General features: G+C 41.1%; 1 protein-coding gene and 1 long non-coding RNA gene across 14 annotated transcripts in view; both read right to left on the reverse strand.

The window, feature by feature from the left end:
- Positions 1-9,974, reverse strand: part of VAV3 (vav guanine nucleotide exchange factor 3) — a 177,211-nt gene extending 167,237 nt beyond the window's left edge. For all 12 annotated transcript variants that reach the window (XM_085585948.1, XM_077785484.2, XM_085585946.1 and 9 more), the window contains exon 1: positions 9,691-9,974. In XM_085585948.1, the coding sequence (XP_085442074.1) occupies positions 9,691-9,894 (204 nt within the window). In that variant the 5' untranslated portion in view covers positions 9,895-9,974. The remainder of the gene's footprint in view (positions 1-9,690) is intronic.
- Positions 9,975-10,047: 73 nt separating this feature from the next.
- Positions 10,048-22,463, reverse strand: LOC146766768 (uncharacterized). Of its 2 annotated transcripts, none has more exons than XR_014956912.1 (5): positions 17,955-22,463; positions 16,450-16,545; positions 12,833-12,915; positions 12,072-12,125; positions 10,048-10,321 (listed from the first exon to the last, which is right to left on the reverse strand). It is a non-coding gene; the product is annotated as an uncharacterized LOC146766768 (long non-coding RNA). The 2 variants fall into 2 exon arrangements; XR_014956911.1 differs by having other exon boundaries at positions 12,817-12,915.
- Positions 22,464-22,971: the final 508 nt, after the last annotated feature.

Here is a 22,971-nt window from a genome sequence, read left to right on the forward strand (position 1 = left end):
CACCTTCTGAGGCACAGTCCTTCAAACCAACAATATCGCTTGAAGGCATCACTGAGAACAGTTGGGGAGTTAAACCTCAGCTTTACAGAGTGCCATCTGTTCAGCATACTTGCAGTGAAACCAGCGGCCTCAGCACAATCCACAGAGAAGATGCATCACCATATTCAGTGCTGCCAACCACAAATGCAAACTCAGTGAACACAGACCCTGGATAACTTTCTCCTGACTACTTGTAGTGATTAACATCAAGGCACAGTGGTGGGTAAATCTGCATTGCCCTCTTAGATGGAGAAAAAGAAGATTTCAGGACAGGCAGAAATCAAAACAAAAATGGCTCAAGTTAACCCTACTTGACTCCCATAAAACCTCAGGACAGCACACACCTGTTAAAGACCTCTTAAGATTTTAACATGTTCTGCACTTTTAAAATGTTCTAAGAATTCAGTCAAACCAAACACTGCTGCTAAGAGGACACACACACATCCCAAACAAGCCCTCTGGGGTATGGCCCAAAAATTACTACTTCAAATCAAGCCCCCAAAAAGATAAGAGAGATCCATACACCAAAAAAATAAAAAAATTAAAAAAAAAATAAAAAAAAATAAAAAAAAAGAAGAAAGTGGGAAATCAAAGCTCAGCAGGAATTTTAAACAATGTTTAAAAATAAGAACTTCCCAATTCAGAAGAGAATGTGATCCGACTTGACACCCTGCATCACTTGGTGCACATACGCAGAGGATAAACCATTAAGACAAAGTGAAACCTAAATATTTCCGGACGCAACTTCACACAGTTGAGCAAAACTGGTACTACTGTGAAATGCAAAATCTGAGCCACAATGTAGGATGAAGAGGCTTTTAAAATAACTGCCTCAAAATAAGTTAGGTTTTAAAAGCTTGGCAGAAATCCCTTTCCAACCAACCACACATCAACTGACCATAAACCCAAAGGCAGCAGCCTGCAAGGGCACTTCAGGGAGTCTCACTCTTTCTATTTTGAGAGTGAAAGATGCTGCAGGCAAATGCAATAATTTGAACATTCTCTCTAGTGTTCTCTCCCACACTACTTTTCCAAGAAAAAGAAATTCAAATCTTGATCTAAACCCTACAGAGCTAGTGGGATTAATGAGTGTTCACTTCAAGCTACAATTCACATGGTAGCACTATGTCATCACCATACCTCCATCCAGAGGCACCTAAAATCTGAGGGGACACTGGTGTAGACAAGGTGTGGTCCTCCATCTGCCTTTAACTTTCTATGTGCTGGAATTAGGCATCCTTATTCATAGATCCTGAGAAATTTAGAGGGAAAAATACCATGGGCCTTATGGCCTTTTATCAGCTGAAAAAAAGCATCACTGCTACATGAGGCAGTGGTTGATGGGAATTTGAAGTCACTCACTGGAGCACATAAGTCCAATTTAAACCTTGGCTGCTAACACACAAGCTGAGCACAAGGAATTATACAAGCTATGATGATGCTATAATTATTACAGTATCTTAGTTTTGAGCATGTGCAAGCAAAATAACATGTTCATTTCTTAAAGCATCAAATTTCCTGCACAACAGTGAAGTCAGACTGCTTTGACAATTAACATTGAGGGCCAAGTTCTAATAATTCCATTTTAATTGACTCTCAATCTTCTTTCCATATAGAAACAGTGTGAATGAAGGAACGGCAATGGTACAAAATACCCTAAGTACAGATTATACAGCACATACCATTATACAACTCAGAAACAAATACGCAAATTTGATAGCATCAAGGATAAAAGGGCATATCTAAGGATTTTGGAAATACAAATTATCTTGTTCTGCTAAGCTTTACCAGTTAAAAACATGCTTTAAAAAATGCCTTGCTTTGTTAGGTGTTTTTGGTTTGGGTTGATTGGAGGTTTTATCAGAAAATATTTGATTATAGCAACAATGTGCTTTCTGTGTTTTTTGGTGGGGTTTTTGTTTTTTGTTTGTTTTGTTTTGGGGTTTTTTTGTTATTTGTTTGTTTCTGCAAGGCAATCATACTACAATCTCTATATGACTTAAAATAAGTTTCAGGAATAGAATGAGAAAAAAATAAGTACAGACAGATTAACTGAATACCTATTAACCAATTATAAAAAAATTCTGAATGAAAGTAAAGGCCAAACATTTTTTGGATTGTAATATAAGACAGCTGAACCATACCTGTAGATCTGCAAGACCATTTTAAACAGTACACTAGTGGCTTTTACACAAATTGCTACAATACCTCCACAGTATGCAATTTATGTATAATGTTTCATGTTATGAATCTACAAAGAAACAAATATCCTACTAATAGTCCTTCAGTGTTTCAAGTTACCAAGACATTCACTATTGACATTTAGTATAGGATGACAGAAAGGGTTATTGACCTATATTTTTCCAAAAGATATATTCTCATTTGACAATGTGGTAAACTGAAGCCAGTAGCATTCACTGGGCTTTGAGAGAACATCTTTCTCTTAAATATAAGAAAATCAAAGATGTCAGTTCAGATTGCATTTTACACATCATAAGTCTTAGCAAACAGCTGGTATTTCGCAGTGCCTCAAGTCTTAAACATGATTTGTCAAAGCAAAATAAGAGGAAAGAAAAGGTAGCTCCAGATGTTGCCAAGTACACTAAAAAGTTCGGGGGAAGAAATTAATAGCCATTTGATAAACAGCACATCAATTCATACTTCTCTGTGAAATTGAATTTTTAAAATACTGAAATAATAGAATGTATGGTAGTACTAAACATTGCTATGAAGTATTATGGAATGAGATGGAAGTACCACAATGCTGTTTCACAGCAACAGAAAGGAGAAGAAAAAAAAAAATCAAAGGTTTCTGATGGAAATTTTGTTCCATTTGGTCTTTAAAGAACTAGAGGTACAATTTTAGTATTGTGGGAACAAGTTCAAAAAGTGGCACCTCTATATAATGCAAAACTTAAAGAAGCTAAAACTGTCAGTGATCTAATAAACCAGTGCATATTCCTCTGTACTCAGACACCCACACAATCAGGGCACGAGCCAGGACTTCCCTGCCTGCTCCAGGCAGTGACACACTCGGGTCTGGACAGTTGCTGTCCTCTTCCCCAGCATGTGGCAGGACACAGAGGGGAGCACACCCCAGCAGCTCTCCTTTGCAGCCACACACACTTGTCCTGTTCCCCTCTGGGTCAGCTGCCAGTCAGGGACCAACATGACCTAGGTAGAAGGGTCTCCTCAGTTTCACCAATGTCAAACTGGGATCTGGAAGCCCTTCGTGCCTGTGCCTCTCACCAGCCTGCCAGCTGCTGCTCCCAGTTAGCCCTGCTCCCCAACACCCAGAGCACTGAAAGCCAGGCTCAGCTGTGCCAGTCCCTGCTGGCATGGCCAGGATGGATGCACCACCACACTCCCTGCAGGGCCTGCCCCCCACCCGTGGCAGCTGCCTTGCAGCTCTTTCTCTCCTCACCCTCTGTATTTCCTTCTTTATAACTGTGATTTCATCAATGCTTTTGACCTTCAAAGGAGAGCAGAAAGAGATGCATGTGAGAAATCCAAGACCCTCTCTCTCCCCAGTGCACAAACTGTACTGCTGTTTTTTGCTAACCCAGCCTGCTGTGCTGCAGCCTGGCAATAAACCTCCTGCACCTCACAGGCCTAAGGCAGCATGTTACAACAGAGACTGGCATGCCAGCAATGATAAAGCCATTATCCATTATCATTAAAGAATAGTACAGCATATCCAGATTGGTTTTTTGTACTTATCTTGCAATAAATATCAAAATTCTTAACTGTCTTGCTTTCTGATATCCTTTTCAAACCAGCTTCCTAACTTATGACCATTCTCTGTAGTTAATATTGTTTCCCTTGATTATATCCTCCTACTTTTTATACACATATCTCTCATCTTTATTTAACCCTTTTGCTTTGCTTCTTTTCATAAGCAGTCGTTCAACTTGCCACTATCACAGGTCTCCCACCTTTGTCAGACAAGGCTCTGAAAATAACTTTGTTTTTCCCACATGGCACAGTAGCATGCCGTGCAGACATTAATTTATATCATCCACTGCTGGCAGATGCTACAGCCTCTGTGAGAAACCAGCATGAATATTTTTTCTATTAATGCATTACATAGCTGTCAGCACATCAAAATTTTGTGCAGAAGGGAACATTTGAGACACCTTTTGGCAAGATGCATATGCTGCATTTAATAACTGTACAATAAATATAACATGTAAAATAAGCTTTACCATAGAGTACAACTGCAGTTTTCCCTTCCCCCCAACAAAAAAGAATCAGTGCGAATCAATTAAAAACATTACATCAGTTTTCAAGAGCTATTTTCTTCACCTTCTTAAGGTAGGAAGAATTACCTAGAAAAACCAGGTCACTACTTTTTCATCAGTCTTTTCTTAGAACAAAACAGAGGTCATATTAAGGTTTTGCTTTGAACAAATACTTATTCAAAATATTTTATCAATTCCAACATGTATAAGATATGCATATGTACACAACTTACACATGGATAAATATACCTTTTCTGGATAATATATCTTCTGGCCAATGTAGTTTTCATTTAAATGAATCATGGAAATAAAGTTACATGTGGTGAAGATGTTAAGTGGACCGAAGTACCAGCAAGTAAGCAAAGAGATTGAAAACATTTGAAAAGTTAAAAAAATATTTTTAAAATAGCTGAATTATTTTAAATGTATGTGAACATACAGTAAGATTCAAGGAATTCGAGAATAGGGGGCAATTAAATACATCTCTTGTTTCTACGCTGACAAAAACTGAACCAGTTGCTAAACTCTTCTTCAAGCCCAAGAAGTTTTACATTTAGATTAATACAGTTTTTCTGAAACCATATCTCTGTGGTACTTCCCAGCAGCTAACATAAAAAGAAAACACAGCATACCCCCCTGTAGGGAGCTTACAGAGGGGTTGCACACTCGAGGCAGGTGATCAGGGTTGTCAGCTGGGGGGAATGGGGAAGCTCCAAGCCAAAGGCAGTATCAGAGGAAACAGGGAGGTTTGTCTCACTCAGCACACCCACATCCTGAGACTATCTGATACCACTGGAATCAAGAAAAATAAACTCCTGCACAAAAGCTCAGTCACCACACCAAAATATGACATGAATGACAAGATAACCAAGTTCCTTTGGACAATATGGCCACACCAAAAAAAGTAACTCCCTAAAATTAGAAAGTATTTGAACTTTTAATACTAAGTGAGGGATATTTTGTTTATTTTTCTTAGAATCATAGGAAATAGTTATTTTCAATATTTAATCTATGTCAGCATCCCCTTTAGGTAAACTTCCATGGCAGTATTGCATTAAGTGCTGTTTTCCTGTTTAGCAATCTGTAACAAGTTAACTAAATGCCTTGCAAAAAACGTTTCAAAACTGGCTTGCAAAGTATTAAAGGATAAGATTAAACAGATGACATCTTCAGCAAATCCATCATAATCCATTGGTTTAGGTTTTACATTTCTGGTGATAAATTACATAAATTCTTATCTGATTATGATTAAACACTAGGATTAGTACTTTCTGTTATGGTTCATTTATATTTTTATTACTTTCACCAGCCTACATTGCCAAGAGGCAGCATCTGAGGCAAGTGAATGACTACAGTGAACAGCTCTGCAGACACAGACACTGACTGAGCTTCAGTGCTCCATCCTCTGTCTCACTGTCACCAGCGACTGATGCTCCACTTCAGAGGAACCCCGCAACACACCAGCACAAGTCACACCACCCTTACTCATTTAGCAAATTCCCTCTTCTAGCTCCATTCCCAGAAGCTAGTGTTGAAGTGTTTGGTGCCTGCAACACCACTTTCACAACACTAACTGAATCAGGCAGGCTCCCCTACAGTTAATGGCCAAAAGGCATTACTTGATCCATCTCTTGCATTTCCTTTTCTGATGGCGCACACACAGGTTGAAGTAACTCAAGTTGTTAGCTCATGGGAGTTCAAACAGCAAAGTGAGTTTGAGCCTTGACACAAGAGCTCTTAATAGAACCAAAATTTTCCTGTCCTGTTCAAAGTAAAAAAAAAAAAAAAAACAAAAAAAAACCACTGGACATGCATATCCCTGAACCTGAATTTCCAACCTCATACAAAGCTCACGCGTAATTTTTCACAGGGGATCTCACACCACCTTTTCAGACAGGAGCCTGGCAGCACTGAGCTGACAATCCAGAAGGCTCAATGCTGCTCAGCTTTTATATATGCAAGTTTTTTGCTTTTAATATCTAAGGGTCACTTTCTAGAAAGTGTAACTGACTGAATCAGCTTCTGGTCTTCAAAGAACAACTTCCACTAACCAAATATACATATTTTCATAAACATACAGTAATGAAAACAGCCAGCATTCAAAAGGTTCAAACCCAGTGTTTCACAGCCTAAAGCCACCAAGACATTTCTCTTGTACAGGTATTATCTCCAAAAAGGTATCCAGAAGATACCTTTTTGGGCTGAATCCACAGATCTCAAACACAAAAAACAGCCCACCCACGAGAACAGCTGTGACACAAGGTGCATGGCTGGTGATGAGACAAAAGCATGTAGTTCCCTGTGCTAGCTAGCCCACAAAACAATAGCCCATCTGGTCAAGCACATTGGTGTTGCAATGCTGAGCATCAATCTCAGTTCCTACTCCTGCCCCAGCAAAGCAACAGTGCTCCTGTTTGAATCAAGCTCCACCAAAAAGCAGCATCAGGCACTGCAGCTTCAGCCACAAACCTTCTGTACTTTTGATGTGGCTTATAAAGGGTTACCAAGGGCTACCTGGCAAAGCTGACTGATAACTGATGTGTGATCTGCCACATTTATTCTGAAAAAAATAAATATGTAACGAAATGGAAAAGACTTGCTACTTTCATCAGACGACAGACACCTACTCCTAGGTCTGCCTGAGGCACCAAATCTCACCTTCCTCTTCTTTGGAACTGCTGCATTTTTAAGTAGCCCCCAAGACATGAAAACTTGGTTCACAGAGAAAGGTCTGACAAACATCAACTGCAGTAAGAGACAAGGCCAAAATCAAACAGTCTGCCCTCAATGAGGCCCATTCATGAAGCCTTCATCCACCCTTCTCAGTCTCTGTATTGACTACGGGCTGTGCAGTAAGAGTCCCCTGACCCATTCCAAGACTTAGTGGAAAACACCAACATCAGAGTACAGGAGCTGCAGCTCAGTTCCAGAAGATGAGGGATAAGGGCCATATGAAGTTCAAACAGTTCAGCTAAGTAGTACCGGCACAGCAACAGTTTCAGACAGACTCTGCAGTCAGTGGCCGAGATAATTCCCATCCTAAGGCCAACCCTGCTCTGCCTCCAGTGCCTATAATTCATTATCCCACAAGGAAAGATGAGCTAGCACTCCTACAAGACCCCAAGATCCTATGATACAGCAACCTTGTGATGCAGTATTCGTTTACTGACAAGTAAACTAAAGTACCAACAAAACTCAAAGCTTAGGGCACAACTCCAAGCAGATCTCACCAAGTAAATAATCTTCAAGCCACTGAGACTTCTCCAGAAGTCATTACTATGAGTTCTTTACAGTCTCAGCCACAAATTACAAGAAACTGGCAACATTTCAATAATTTTTGAAATTAACACTTGAGTGGTCATTTCCAGCAGAAAGGGTGTCCACTTTGCAAAAACCCCACAGAACCTCAATAAGAAAACTGAATCCTGAACTCACAGAACACAACAGCAGCATTCCCAGTAAATTCAACACTATGTAGAGTTATCCATTATAGATTTTGATCCAGCAACGGTTCCCTTTGTTTAAAGGGGAAAATCAGTGTAGGGCAGAGAAATGCACCACTGGAGAGAGCTGTCTGCAGCACTGTGGAGTGCAGGTACCTCAGACAAAGAGACAAACAACAAAGAGACAACTCTTGTAAATAATCCAAGATCTACAATTATAATCTGTAGTTCCAACATACTTAGAGAATTAATCTTGATTCCCAAAACTGCTCTAATAAAGAAGATAACAGAGCACTTTGATAACTTTGATTCAGTAGACAGAAGGAGAGCACCATGGGTTTAATTCATCAAAAATAAAATTAAGTAATAGTGGTTCAGATAATCAACATTAATCTAGAATTCAAGCTGATGCAATAAACTGGCTACCTCAAAATGATGACACATTTCTAGTTTATTTATAAAAAAAAAAAAACACAAATATAATCCAAGGCTCTGGTTTAGCAAGTGCTGAAAGTCTCAAGTTGTAATGGTGCAGAGAAAAAGCTGAACTGGATTTCTATCTCTCAGAGGAGCCCACCCTTTGTGCTCCATCACTCAGATGAAGTATTGCCTCTGCATATGCCATTCAAGCAGGCACGTGAGCTCTCAAGTACACGGAGATAGCCTTTGTACCATGCACATCTAGTGCAACAGTCTCAGAGCTTTGACTTGCTGAACTACATTTTTCCTTTTTGCACTACAAGCTTCCAGAAAATGCTGCCTTGGTAGTAAGATTTAGCTGCTAAAAGAGAGAATTAATTAGAAATAAAATAATTAGGTTTGTAAGCAAACATTGACAGAGACATGGACAAAGTAGTATAATTCACTCCATTGCTTTTTTCTAGCATCATAAATGTGAATGGCAATTTATATTACTATAAAACAAAAAGAGAACCACAACACTGAAATGTTACAGTGTATCTGTTTCTCAATGTTTTAAAATGCATGACAGGCTCAGAAGTTAGTTTCCTTCCAAACAACATCTGCTTGGGTACCACCATCTCTGCCGAGGCATAGGTGTGCACAAAGCAGTGACAGGAAGTATATATAGTGTCTTCTTGAATTATTAATATAATCTTATCTCGATATCTGAAGCCAACTTTATGAGTTACAGTAACAAAACGTCAGTCCAAACTAAAAACCCCATTAAAACAGGGCAGAATTAGGAATTACACTTAAGCATTAAATAATGATTCCAAATACCAAAAAGCCAGAAATAAATAAATAAATAAATAAATAGTACTACACAGGCAGCCAGCTATCAAGATCATGATTTCTCGTTACTAATCAGTCCTCTCCTTCACCTCGCCACTGTAAGTCCTGGGACGAGCATCTGACTGGCGCTACCCAGGGCTTCTTCACCCGCCGCTTACCACAGCCCCTGCCCTGCCTTCGCCGCTCCGGGCGGGCTCAGCTCCCCGGCCATGCCGGCCCGGCATCCTCTGCCGCCCTTCCTCCCTCCCCACCTAGGAATAGCCAGAAAAACTAGAAGCAAGAGGTCCTTTGATTTGTAACCCGCTCCTATTAAACAGTAACGCACAAAGATTAAAATGGTGACCCTGAGACTACTGCAGGAACTTCTCCCTGGCACGGCCCGGGGGACTCCCGCCCGAGCCGCCTCCCGCTGCGGGCGACGAGCCCTCACGGGGGCTTCGGGAGCCGCCAGCCCGGCGCTGCAGCTGCGCCCGTCCCAGCACCCGGCAAGGGACGCGCTGAGCCCGGGCTGGGGCGGCCGCACGGCGCAGGGAAGGTGCCCGGCGGGGACCGCCCGGGCTCCACTCACGCTCAGCGCCCGGCAGGCGCGGAAGCTCCGGGCTGCAGGCAGGCAGAGCCCGCGGGTCCCGCTCCGCGCCGCCGCAAGTCGCAAGGCAAAGCACGCGGAGACCCCAGACAGGGGCAGAGGCCACGGGCTGGGGAAGCGGCCTCACCTGGGACATCTGAGGGCGCAGGTTGATCTCCTTGAGGTTGATGGAGTGGCTGCGGAGGTTGTTGAGCAGCTGGCAGAGCAGGACGCCGTCGCGCAGCGTCTGCGCCAGGTCGAAGACCTGGGCCGTGTCCCAGGTCACCCGGTGGTTGGGCGGCAGCACCTTGCAGCTGATCAGCCACTGCCCGCACTGCTTCCAGGGCTCCATCCCCGCCACCGCGCCGCGATGCTGCGGCCGCGGCGGCCCCTGCTGCGCCCTCCCGCCGCCGCCGCTACCGCGGCTGGCCCGTCCCGCCCCGCGGCCGCCCCGGGAGGCGGCTCCGGCGGCTCCCACCGCCCCTGGCCGCGCCCCGAGCCCGCCCAGCCCGCCCTGGCCCCGCTGGAGGGTGAGCGAGGGGCGCTGGCCGCCGCCGTCCCGCCGCGCCGGGCAGCTCCTACGGCCGGCCCTGAGCGTGTTCGTCTCGTCTGCTCGCCGGTGACGGCCTAAACACAGCACCTGCGACACGCACGGCAGCTCTGACAGGCAGGTGTAGATAGCGGCGCAGTGTTCCGTCTTATTGTCAGTCCTTTGTCCTTTCACTGAGCAAACAGCAGAGCGCTCAGAAGAGGTTCAAGCAGAATGCTCTCAGCGACTTCTAGAAACGATAGAGAACACATCATGGCATAGCATTGTTTCCCCATCTGTTCTCCCCTAAAGTACTTTGCAATTACTTCAATTTTATTAGCACTTTAAATAATGCTTACAAGTATGTAATAATTTGCAACAAGCATTAAGACAACTTAAAATTTAAAAAAAATGCAAGTGATTTTAAGTTACTGAGTGTGACAAACTCCATAACCAGACAACAAACACCAGAGTTCACAATATCATCTAAAACTCAAAAGCTGTTACTTCTTTTTGATTTTTGAAGCAGTGCTGGAAACTTAATTTCTCAAAAAAATAATTGCTTAAAAGGATACAAAAATCGGGGTTTTTCCTCTATTAAAACATGTTGGTGTTTTTTCATTTTTCATTTTGGGGTTTTTTTTTAAACCAGAGAACTCTTTAAAGGTACTATTATTATGTGAGGGGGGGAAAAACCACAACATACAGTCCAGGGTAAGAAAGCCTTCCAAGAGCAAAACACTTACTGTTATTCAAACAGTCCATAACTATTGCTGATTTCCACACCTCCTCAATTAAAACCTCGACATTTATTTCTGAGCTCAGAATAATCCCACAAATCCTTTTAATAATTTGTGAAAGAATTAATACACACATTATGGTAATTAATTTCAGAAATTGAGTCCTATCAAGTGTTTTGCATGCTTCAGTAAGGTCAATATACTAATTCACTTTTTTTCTTTCTTTAAACAGGCAGTAGGTCTGCTATTCCAGGCATTTTCCTGAGGAGCTACTGGCTGTAGAACATGCCACAGGACAGCTCACTATTTGCATTGCACACAACAAGAAAGACAAAGAGAATCATGGCCCAAAATGTAGAATCCAGCTCCATGATCTGTAACACCTGTGCCACTGTCCAGCAGGTGATGGGATAAGACAGGTATCACTTGTTACCTCGTTAGAAGGTTGCTCAAGGTCAACAGCATCTTAAAGATGCACATAGTTGCACCTGGCTTAGTTTTCAGCCCTCTGCATTCATTATCTGGGCTGGCAAACCAAATAGGCTCCCGGGTCTGATCAATGAGAAAGAGCTGACAAACGTGTCAAAGACGTTTTAACAAGATGCAGTTAGCAGCAAGCAGTTCTGCATGAATCAAAAGAGCTTCTCTTTCCAAAGGACTGATGACAGTGCAGCTGAGCTTTAAATCTTTAAAATATTCTTATTTGGTTGAGTTGCCTCAGTAGTGCCTCCTCCCAACAGGTCTCTCCTGCTCCATGGCCACCTGGGAGCCACACAGCTCCCATTTCTCAGGAAATGTGAATTTGCTGTTTAACAGCCTCAGCCCAAACACTGGACCACCAGTAACAGGTACATCTGCCTCCTAAGAACAACATTTGGGTGTTTTAGGCCTGAGCAGCTGGAGGAGAGGGCAGGTTGCAACACAAACGTGCTATCAAAGTATCAGACTGCTTGCAACCAGGCAGAGTTAGAGAGAATTTCATTCCTAATTTAAATCAAAAGGGACTGAAACTAACAGTTTGCACTGTGATCATTTGGATATCATCATCCATCAAAATGAAAATAGAGCACTTTGATCAAGACTACAATAAACACTTTTACATAGAAATATATTTTTATGTGACTGAACTCAGATAAGTGAGTAAGAATTGTGTGCCCACAAGCTATCCACTCTCAGGCTGACAACAACCATAACACTGAAGCAAATGCAGAAAGCAGAAAAGCAAAATAGATAAAAGAAACAGAAAACCATCTTCACTACATTATCCACGTTCCCACTTCAGCTGCCTCCAGCCAGGATCAGTGGTACAGCATCCTGAAAGGAACACAAACAGTTGGGATGCCTTTGCAGAGATACAGAAAAACAAGCACTCTTCTGATTAATAAATAGCAAGAAATGCTTCAGGCTCAAATTGATCTAATCTTTTTTACATGGTTAATAGGAGCAATCCAACATTCCTTAATCCAAAATTTACATCCAAACAATATATATGCTTTAAAGGTGATGATTGAAGTTCTAAATATCTGAAAAACATACACTACAGTTTTAAGTTGTTTCTAAGTCATAGGATAATATAGCAGAATATTAGAACCAAATTTTACTGAAAATATACTGGTTTGTCTACTATATCTCATGTAATTAACTGAGCAACATCCTTCCAAATGGAGAAGAATCCATATAACTAAATTCCAGAAAAGTAGTTCTCTACAAGGAATTACATGCTTGAGAGAAGGGAAGAGGTAAACAGATTCAAAGCAAAAATTCATGGTCAGCACAGTCTTTCTACAGCAGAAGGCAGAAATATTTGCACATTCACTTTCCTAGTCTCCAAATACTCCTTAACAACCTTCTTCAGCCTCCTACATTGTCCTAATCATTTATTGGAAGGGGTTAAACTTTTCTTCCTAGAATTTGTTTCTGTTCAAAAGCTACTTTTAGATGGGCTTTTTTTTTTTTTTTTGCTATTAATAGATAAGAGAGAGAGAAAAACAAGAAAAATCTATACCTCAAATATGAAGTACCTTAAATGAACCAGTTACTGAAGATATACTGGAAGTTTGTCCTCTTTCCATCCTATTCTTCACCCCACACTGCACAGATGTATCTGGAATGAAAGAGGGCCTGATTTACAGCCACCTCAGTCCATTTTCTGCAGGACTAGGACTTCCACTAGGACTGATCTGGTAGACAGATCTCAGCTTAGATTTTCACAATGTTCAATGTAGATCACATACTTTTTTTTTAACACAACAATAAGCCATTTGCTGATGCAGTTTTTTCTTTGGCTTTTCTATAAAAGAAACCTTTCAGACATATATTCCCCTTTCAAAATACTGTAAAGTGGTGATATAAAAACAAACAAACAAAAAAATCTTAAAAGAACAGCAACTCTGAAGGAGAATTGTTCCCCAAAAGGGACACAAACCCCAAGGTTTTGCATGTTTTTTTCTTCTTCCAGGAGACAAAAGTCTCCTTACTGGGGACATTATAATAATTTTTTTCTTTACTTGTATCTTGTACTGCATCCTACGAAGGTGGCACTTTTCCAATTCTTATTGTTTTACTTAAAACAAACAAAACCAACCTACCTCAATTTGTTTAATAAGGGCACTTTTGCAAGCTTCCTGAAATAATTACTTCCTGGTGTCACCACAGTTGCTGCATTTAAACTACTTGTGTTTCTCAGCTTGGGGAAAATGGATAAATGAAATGCAACAAATTAGAAATCTAAAACATGTACATACATTCCCTTTCCTTCTGTTACTCTTGCAGATAAAATAGTGGCCATGAGTCCTAGGCACAAATCCAGTTTGTTCAAGGTACAAAACAAGGATTACAAAATGGTAGATCTCTTCCCAAAGAGAAGTTCCTCACTTCCTTTTTCTTCCTACTCCCTTTACCAATGAATTCATCAGTTCTGGTACTTAAAGTTTTCCTGCCTTGTGATGATTGCTCTTGAGTGCATTTTTAAATGCTACAGAAAGAGGTACAAGCACAAGCAGAGAACTGCCCTCATTTGTGGGTACCAAAGGCCCACTAAAGTCTTGGCTGAGCCAGCCATGCTCCCATGCTCAGGGCTCACCTCCCAGTTAGACCCACTGAACCACAGCACTAAAAGATCTGAGTTTCACCTCATCTGCAAATGAAAACATGTATTCTTGTGTCTTGGCCATTTGTATCTTTCTCACATTTGGATACACATTGAACTACCACTGCTTCTGGCCAGAAGCCTCCCTTGAGTCTCTTTCCTTTTGGCTGGATGGGAATAACAGGCAGGTGGCCATAGTCCAGGATTTCATAAGAAGCCTGCTTATCTTGCAGTGCAAGCAAATGAGGATAAGATGGCTGACTAGAATTCTTCTGTAATTTCTGTCTGCTGCTGCTGCACATGAGTATCAGCATAGATCAAGATCTCCCAGATGCATCTGGCTGCATCCTATAGCTCCAGTTTCAAAATTCCTTTGGGAACTTTGCAGCAGAAAGTGAAAAAGCAGCACTACTTGATGCCTATTAATAATTTGTTCATGTTACTGTCTTATACTGCAATACCACCTGAATTTCAGCAATGCATTATGTTTTACTTGAAATAACTGTTTCAAGTTAGCATGGAAGAAGTAATAAACAACTGACCTGAAATCTAAATGAAGCACTGAAAACAAAAGAAAAAATATAAAAAAGAAATAAAGTAGGATGTGTAGAGCTCAGTATTGAATTTAGTTTTCATTAAAAAACTGGAAGATGCAGAGAAATTACTTGATATACCAATATATAGGTAGTTATAAAGTGAAAGAAATTCTAAATGCTAACACACCAAACAAACACTAAGATACCGTTCTCAGTGCAAAATTGCCTGAATACAAAAAGTGCATCTGAGCATTTGAGGAATCAGTGATGCTGCAAGGAAAGATCCACCCAGACCAGTCAGTGTGAAAATAAGACATTAAAGTACTCAAAGAGCCTGCCTATCTCTAACAACTAACTACCAAATAATCATGTTAAGAGTTGAAGGCATTGGCTTTACTTCTCCTGACAAAAATCTCTTTTTTATTGAAGTTAACAGAAATTTGACCCATTTTACTGTCTAGAATCCTGTGTTGAATTCATAAAATTAGATATTTGACTAGCAGAAGGCAAAGTCTCAGCTTTCTAAAAACCATTCATACAAAAGGAGAAAGCTGTTGGTGTGCCACCTGTTTGTACTGAGAAATACAAAAGCCAGACTCAGACAGCCACTCACCTCCTGCCAGAGGGAAGCCATAGCATTCATGATAAGGAAAAAATTTATGGGAAGGCAAAAAAAAGGAAATTGTCCTGTACAACTTTATGTATTTTATCCAAAATATCAAAAAGACTTCCTAAGAATCCAAGCAACTTGATAGAGTAAATAAAATAGTAGCCTTCCTCCTTGTTTTTTACCCTGTTCCCCCAGTTCATCTCTATTTCTTATCCTCCACAGGTTGTTTTCAACAGTCAGATGAAGATTTCAAGGCAAACCCAAATCAGATTACAGGACAGAAAAAACTCCCCTCTTTGCTCAAGACAGAAGGAAAATAGATGCAGACAAAAATAATTTTGTGGTTTCAGCTGACAAGCAAGTGGTATTTTCATAAGAAGTCAAGGTGTTCAAGTGCATATAACAAAGATTTGAAAAGCTAGTAACTGGCACAAGCAATCCCTAAAGTAAGGAAAAGATTGGGGGGGGGGGGGGGGGGGAGGGGGCTGGGGGGTGTTATGTTTTTTCATAGTCTATTCAATACCCAAAATCAAAAATCCAGAAAGGTTTTCCTGCATGAAAAAAATAGATCAATTGCTGAAAGTACAACACTTACAGGAAACACTGTGCACTGGATGAGGTCTGAATAGATAGAAAACCAAGAAAAAACTTCATGTTAAAATAAAAAGTCTCTATCTACCTGAAGTTTGGAAAAACTGAGAAGTCCCCTGAAATACCTACTCAAACAGTGAAAGAATATCTGGAGCAATGTTTCTAACTCTATTCCTATTAGAATATTTATTTTTAAATTACTGCTATTAGGCAATTGAATTTTTCATATCCTAAAGGCACAATTTACTTGCAGCCTCTAGTCTCATGCTGTGTTAAATGCTAGAATAAATAGAGCAGTCACACAGAATCTCTGAGAAACTGTTCCAGTTTTCCATTTACAATGTTAAATCTGTATTTACATACTAATCTAAGTTCAGTAAATAAAAGTTTCCTTTTATGCTTAGAGTCAAAAATATTAATAATTTTTAACAACAGAACATTCTAATTTATTTTTAGAGAACTCAGCAGGCAAAATATTTCTAAACACTCAGTAGGCAGTGAAGCTTCATCTCTGAAGTTACCCATACTTGTCTCACCTCAAGAATAAAGAACATAAATATTTCAGAACATTCTGCTACCTACTTTTTTTACCATTTTTAAGTGACTGTACTCAGTTATTGTTTGTCTAATGAGGCTGGGCCAACACTAGACTGCCAATCAGCAGAGATTTAAGAGATAAGTGGTTCTTATTCAGGCCATTGGGATTGAATTTGCAGCAACATGGACAACCATGATAAATGAAAGTATTATGGGCCATAGAACCTTCACCTTCAGAAAAATAAACTATCACAAGCTCAGGACAGGAATCCTTACATGTCCTCTGAATGTTGTTTACTTCAATTTCTGCAGGGGCTCAGTTTCAGCCATAGTGTGAGTTCCCACTTCCTTCAGGTGCCAAGGACATTTATTCTGAAAAAAACCAAAACACATCTCATCCTAAGTCTTGAATTTTACTGTCTAGAATCCCCACCTCAGTTGAAGTCAGTGGTATCTATAGCTGCCAGTAACTTGGGTTATAAAGCTGTGTATCCACATTAGAGACTGTACTAATATGGCCAGTAGCATCCTAAATCAACCACAGGCAAAAATTATCATTTCCCATCCACTATCCTGATATCAGAATTTCCCCAGTCCTGGTTTAGAAATATTGCTCTTAAGATAAAACTATCTGAGCGAAGTAATTATTTAGAAACAAAAGTATTGAAATTCAGATCTACTAGTTAGATTAATGTTAGATATTAATTACCCTGCTCTCGCTATATGAGAAATTGTGGCAGATGTGTCAGTTTAAGGTACTTCAGATATACCTATCCTATGAAAGTACCAAGCAGCACATGAGAAGTATGCCCCTCATTAACTGCCCCTCTTCATGCTGCACTGGAAAGTGGACCTCATAATATCTGACTAAAGACAAAGAGCCACACTGAGAAGTTTCTCAGGGGCTCATTTTTAGGTATGTTATACCTTACAAGACCATAAAACTGCTGTGGAGAAGAATGAAGTTGTTTTGGTACCAAGTTGCATTTGTAGCTTTTTAGGTTTATATGAGCAGAGGTCAGTGGTCCATATGGCAAACCCAAGTTGTAAAACTATTTCACCCTCTCCCTATTATTCTTAAAACGCTGTACCAGGACTATAATAGGAGTGCAGGTCCATTACTGCCTGCAAAAAGTCCTACAGTTAACTGCGGCCTATCTATAAACTTCTTTTGTATTCTGTGAGTTACCATCTCATCCACAAGATCATGAGGGATTGCCAGAAAAAAGCTCACTGAAGAAGTAAAAATGTACTTCTGCAATGCAACAGCTGAGAAGCAATACTCTCTGCTAAGATGCAGGTTGTATTAAAGGCACAGTGAACACAAACACAGCTTGCCTTAAAGAGCTTCTGAAGGCAATATAGACCTCAGTCCAGTAAGCCAAAGGTCTACCCACCCCCAGGTATAGCAGAGGTGCCTGCTAAAGGACTGATCTAATAGGCAAAACTGAGAGAAAATTCAGTGTCCAAACATCACTTAACTTGTCTCTCATTTTTATTCTTCCATGTTTCCTGCAGTCAAACCTTCTTCTGCAACTTGCACACAGGGTTCAACCAAAGGAAACAAAGCTGAAATTAAACCACCTGTGCACCACACTGCAGACTTCCCCCACCCCATGTAAAAGGCCACTTTACAAAACAGCCTGAAAATGCTGATACCCCATACACAAATTTAATGGTAATAAATGTTTACATGACATCAAAAGGCTTCAGATTCAAATTAGATAAATTAATGTAAATATTAGATAAATTGATGTATTTTTTGAGGAATAAAAACATACCAATAACAGAAAGACACAAGTATGACCAACACAAATTCAACCCCAGCAAATCCTCTCAGCATGAACTGGAGCAGAATCTGATGTTGCAATCACAAAAAAGATACTTTCTCTTGCTCCAAGGGAGAGTTGTTCCTACAAATTCAGTTCCCAAATTGCTGCGTTACATCGCCTCCTTCACTGGGTTTACAAATAGGATGTACAAGTGAATGCAGGCAGAATTACAGAATTTGATTTGTTAGCTCTTATTTCTCTTACTCCCAGGAAGTACCAAAGGGCAGATGAAGCTGGGCAAGGACCAGGCAAAGGTCTGGCAGCAGAGAAGCTCTCCTGACAGGCAGCCCCTGGAGCAGGAACAACGCTGAGCAGGCAGGAGCCCCAAGCCCCAGGCTGGCCACTAAGAAGCCCCGGAGGTATGCAGAACACCTGAGGAAGCGATGAAAGGCAAATCATTAGCCATTCCCAAAAGCCAGTCTTTAGTCTCCGGGGAAACTAATGGCTCCCAGCTCAACTGCTCTGGCACCTAGTTATGCTAAACCAAACCTCGAACAGAATTCACGTGGGCTTACCCACGTGAATCTTGTTGGGTGTCTTAGCGAATACAAAATAGATTAAACTTGTCTGAAAGTTGTTCTTGAAATGTTTTGTCATTGGCAGGTTTTCTAAAAATTTATCTGCCCTGCTTTTTTGTCAACATCATCCTCATATGGAAATAAAGGGGCTTGGTTTTTCCCCCTCATTTTATGTGTTATAAATGCAATAATACAAGGATTTGTAGTGATCCAGAATCATGGAGAATGATAGGTCCTACACTGAGAATTGATGCCTTTAATTCTGTCAGCTGTGACATTCATTCCCTGCCGCTGGAGACAGCAGAACTACGGACAGCAGACACTCGTGAGCTCTTGTTTGCAGGTGGTGCATATGCAAAGAGTCTGCCATGAATCTGAAAAGAAGCACGTTTCAAGCACCCGGGTGGTGAAATGCGCTGTTTGAGCACAGCTGATAAGGTGCATTTCAGCTGCTGTTTGGCTGGATAAGTAAGCACTCCTTTGCATGGCAATGTCTGATAATGAGGTCCCAAGCCTTAGCTCAGAATTCCAGCCCAGTCTGCAAGGATGAGAGTGAATTTACAAATCCACTAACATAACAGGAAAGAATGCAAAATGGATTTTTAAAGGATACAAAAGCATATGCACAATTATATGCTTACAGTGTCCTTTTGCTCTACAATTAAAAATTAAATAAATATTTCCAATAGAATTACCCATCTACCACCATTTTCTCCAAAACGACAGTGTGGCAAACACTGAGTTGTATAGATCTAAGCAAGTTCCCCTTCTAGATAAGAACAACACTTGAAATGTTTGGCATGGCCTTTCGCCTCTCCTTGAGGATGTGTCCTGTGGCAGCACAGCCAGCAGCCACCCGTTCATGTGCCCTGCAGGGCCACGGCTCTTCACTGCCTGCTGGACCAGCTCCAGGCCCCCAGGCAGGCAGCACAGCTCCCAGGAACACGGTTTTGTGCAGGATTATATTCTGAAGACAGCCTCGACGTTGTCTTGGCTTCCCACTGTGGGATGGCATTCAGAGTGATGAAGGATTAGCCACCTACAGAGCCACAGTGGTCCTTTGCATGTCACATTTCTCAACAGCATGCTATAATGAAGGACTGAAGAAGATGACAGTCCTCTGCAGCAACACTCACCACATAAGAGCCACAAATTTCTGTTCAATTTACCATTAACTACTTTTAACATATTTTTGGCATATAAGAGGGTTTTTTAAATATTTGATTTGGAATTCAGGTACCCATGAAAGCAAACAGATGAATTTCCTTTCAATTTGCAGGATGCTTTGCTTATAGGGTTCAGCATAAATCTCAGTTTCCCTTCAAAGACCCCAGGCAGCACATGTAGTTTTTTGGAGGGGTTTGGGGTTTGGGTTTTTTTCCCTAGGAGTGAAGGTGGGACACCTGGGGGGAACACACAGAAAATCTCATATAAATGGCAACTTCAAAGCAAGCAGTTAGGGTCTGGTTGCTCATTTCATGTTCAGAGTCCACTGCTAACAACCCTCTGTATGTGTCCACGGCACTTGTAGATACTGAGATAAATTCATCCCTGGCAAAAACTGCTAGTTTCAATAGTTATACCAGGCATTAATTTGAGTCACTATGTCCTTTCAAAATGAGCCTGTTGGGATTACAGGACTGCAGTAAAACTCAGATACAACAGTTAGCAAGATCCAGCCAGTGCTGGATCACAATTACAACTGAGAAAAACAAATGTACTAATGAGCTGCCAGCCAAACATATGACAAAGAAGAGCAATTTTAAGTATCAGCTATTTGTAACAGCATGCTTGTACTTGGACCTCTGATACCTTAAACAATCTGGAAGTTCAGCATAATGATTAATCTAAAAAAGGAGAAAAAGCCCATGTGGATAATAGTTGTTAGAAGACAGTTATGTTTGAAGCAGATGGTAAAAAGTGTCAGTTTGAGGCAAAATATAGATTTCCCTTCTGTTGAATAATTAATGAAAAACTGCTCTAGCCATTGTAACTGTGGGACTGAATGGTTTCCATTTAATAAGTCTTTGTGTGTGAGCTCAAGTCACCTCTTACAATCAGATTTTTTTCCCAAGGCTGATATCCATTGTACTCTCTCCCTCTCCTGAACCTCTTCCACAGAACAAATTCTGTTATGTCTAATCAAGCAGAGCTTTCAGTGATAGTAATCAAGACAGTTTGATTTAGCAGTACACCCTCCTTTTATCAGAGAAATCCTGACTCCACTGAAGGCAGCTGAAGCCTTGACATTGACTTGAGCCAAGCAGGCATGCCATGTGGTGAGTCCCTCCTCTTCAATTAATAGTATCCTTCTGCTGGTTTACACCAGGACAAAAGGTAATTTTCTCAGAAAGAATCCTATTTTCAAGTTTTTTAATACATTCACTGGAAATGTTCAAATACACCTGAACTAAAAAATTGATAAAGGAACCAGCTCTAATTTCAAGGATAGTACCCTAATATTTAGAGCTTCTCACGATACCAACTGCCATGAATTATTGCCACTATGTTCTTGCATATGTTTCATAACAGAAAGAGGATCTGAGAGCCTAGGAAGGCAGGGGAAAAAAAGAGAAAGTGAGATAAAAAAGGGATAAAATGAGGAGAAAAGGAAGTAGTCAGAGGAAAGCCCTAGAGAAATTATGCCCTAACTTACCACAAGATGAAAGACTCTGATGTGGACAAAGTGGTGGGACAGGTCATGAAAGGACATTGGAAGCCAGCAGGTCAATGCCTGACTGTGGTGCCAGCCCAAACAGAGCATGAGCAGAGGAGAAAGAAGACACTTCATATTTTCTCTTAATTAATGCATTTAGCTGCAGTATTTGTCACAAAGTACTGGGTTTGTGCAAGCCCAGTGCTAGTAGGAACTCAAAGCAGTTGTTAAATTCTGTGTGTACGTGGAGATTTAAGACACAGAAGTTACCTCTGTCTCCACAGGCAGGGAAGGCAAACCCTTAGAACCACATAATGCAGACAGGAGGGAGCTGCCTGCTCAGCAGAGCCTCTATAATAATTTGAATCTTGGCCTCTGGCTCTCTTCCACTGCCAGGGCTTGCATCCCTGTCAGCTACAGTCCCCAGGACCTCAGGGAATCTAGTTTTCTGAGAAAGGATGAAACTGCTGATGGGTGAGGATGAAGTGGTGTGGACTGTTTGCATTTCCTCACCATGCTGAGATCCCAACTAAAGAGTGTTTCTGTGCAAAGTTATAATTTTTTAAGAACAGGGCATTACTGCTTTTCATCACCAGTAAGGGATGGCTGTGGTAGCTGGAGTGAAGGCACCATTTACAGTGCAAAAACAGAAAAGAAGGCAAGAGCCACAATTGTTCATTTCTGGCTGGACTGCCTGAACTTGGTGGTATAGCCCAGGATACTGCACTGAGCTCATGCTCTTGCTGCATTAAAGGTTTATAACTAGAGAAAGAGGAGTTAATTCATTCATGTTCACACAGGCCAGGCAGATGGAAACCAAACCTTTTCTCCTCTCTCTGCTGCCTCTCAGCTCTGGGGCAAGACTCCAGAGTCCTGAGGCATTGCTGCTGCAGGAGAACAGCCAGCCCACCAGAGCTCACGAGCAGAACACTCATCACTGGTTAATGGCAACAAACACTGGTGGGTGAGATGAAGCTTCCATCCACCTTACATTCACCTTAGCTTCTGCAGTTAATGACAAAATGTTTTCACATCAGAGGGCATTTCCTTCATTCACACCATGCATGCAAACACTCTTCACCACAGCAGAAATGGAGTACAGAAACACAAACATTAAATACACTAAATTTTTAGTATGGCTGTCAAAGTAGTGTAAACAGCTCTTCCTATTAGCTCCTGTGATCCAGATCCTGCCTGAAATTAAATCTTAAATCTCCTCTAGGAGATTGCATGCTAGCAGATTTCTTTGTATAATACTCACAGCTTGCCTTCAAACGCATGCTGCATAAATAGCTCAGGGAAAAGAAACAAACTCTAAGTCACACTTGTAAATTATTTGATCATGCTATTCAGTATTTGCCAAATCCCCTCATCTTTCTACAGAAAAAGAGAGGTTTCCTGATGCCCTACGATCACAGCAAATTCTTTCAAGAGCAATCCCATAGCTGACAATCTGCAGCCCCTTGTAAGACACAGGCAGGCAAACAAAAGATATCTGATACAGATGACTCTGAAGAATGCTGCTGTAAACCAGCCGTATCAGTCTTGCCAAAACCCTGAGCTACTTCTTACAGGTTGTTTGCCTTCAACTTTCCAACAAAGACTAGCAGTTAAATTAATGCTGCAGAAGAGGCTCTTTTAAAGACAATGTTTCTAAGCATCGGGTTTTCCTAGGCAGGTTGTCTGCTGCACTTTGCCTGAAAGCTTCTGCACCATTCCTGGGATGGGCATGGCCACCCAGGTCCTACATCCCAGGAAAATACAAACATGCTGGATACAAGGTCAAGCCAAG

Source organism: Lonchura striata, chromosome 8 (assembly GCF_050655825.1).
Source record: "Lonchura striata isolate lonStrDom1 chromosome 8, ASM5065582v1, whole genome shotgun sequence".
In the NCBI taxonomy this organism is placed as follows: domain Eukaryota; kingdom Metazoa; phylum Chordata; class Aves; order Passeriformes; family Estrildidae; genus Lonchura; species Lonchura striata.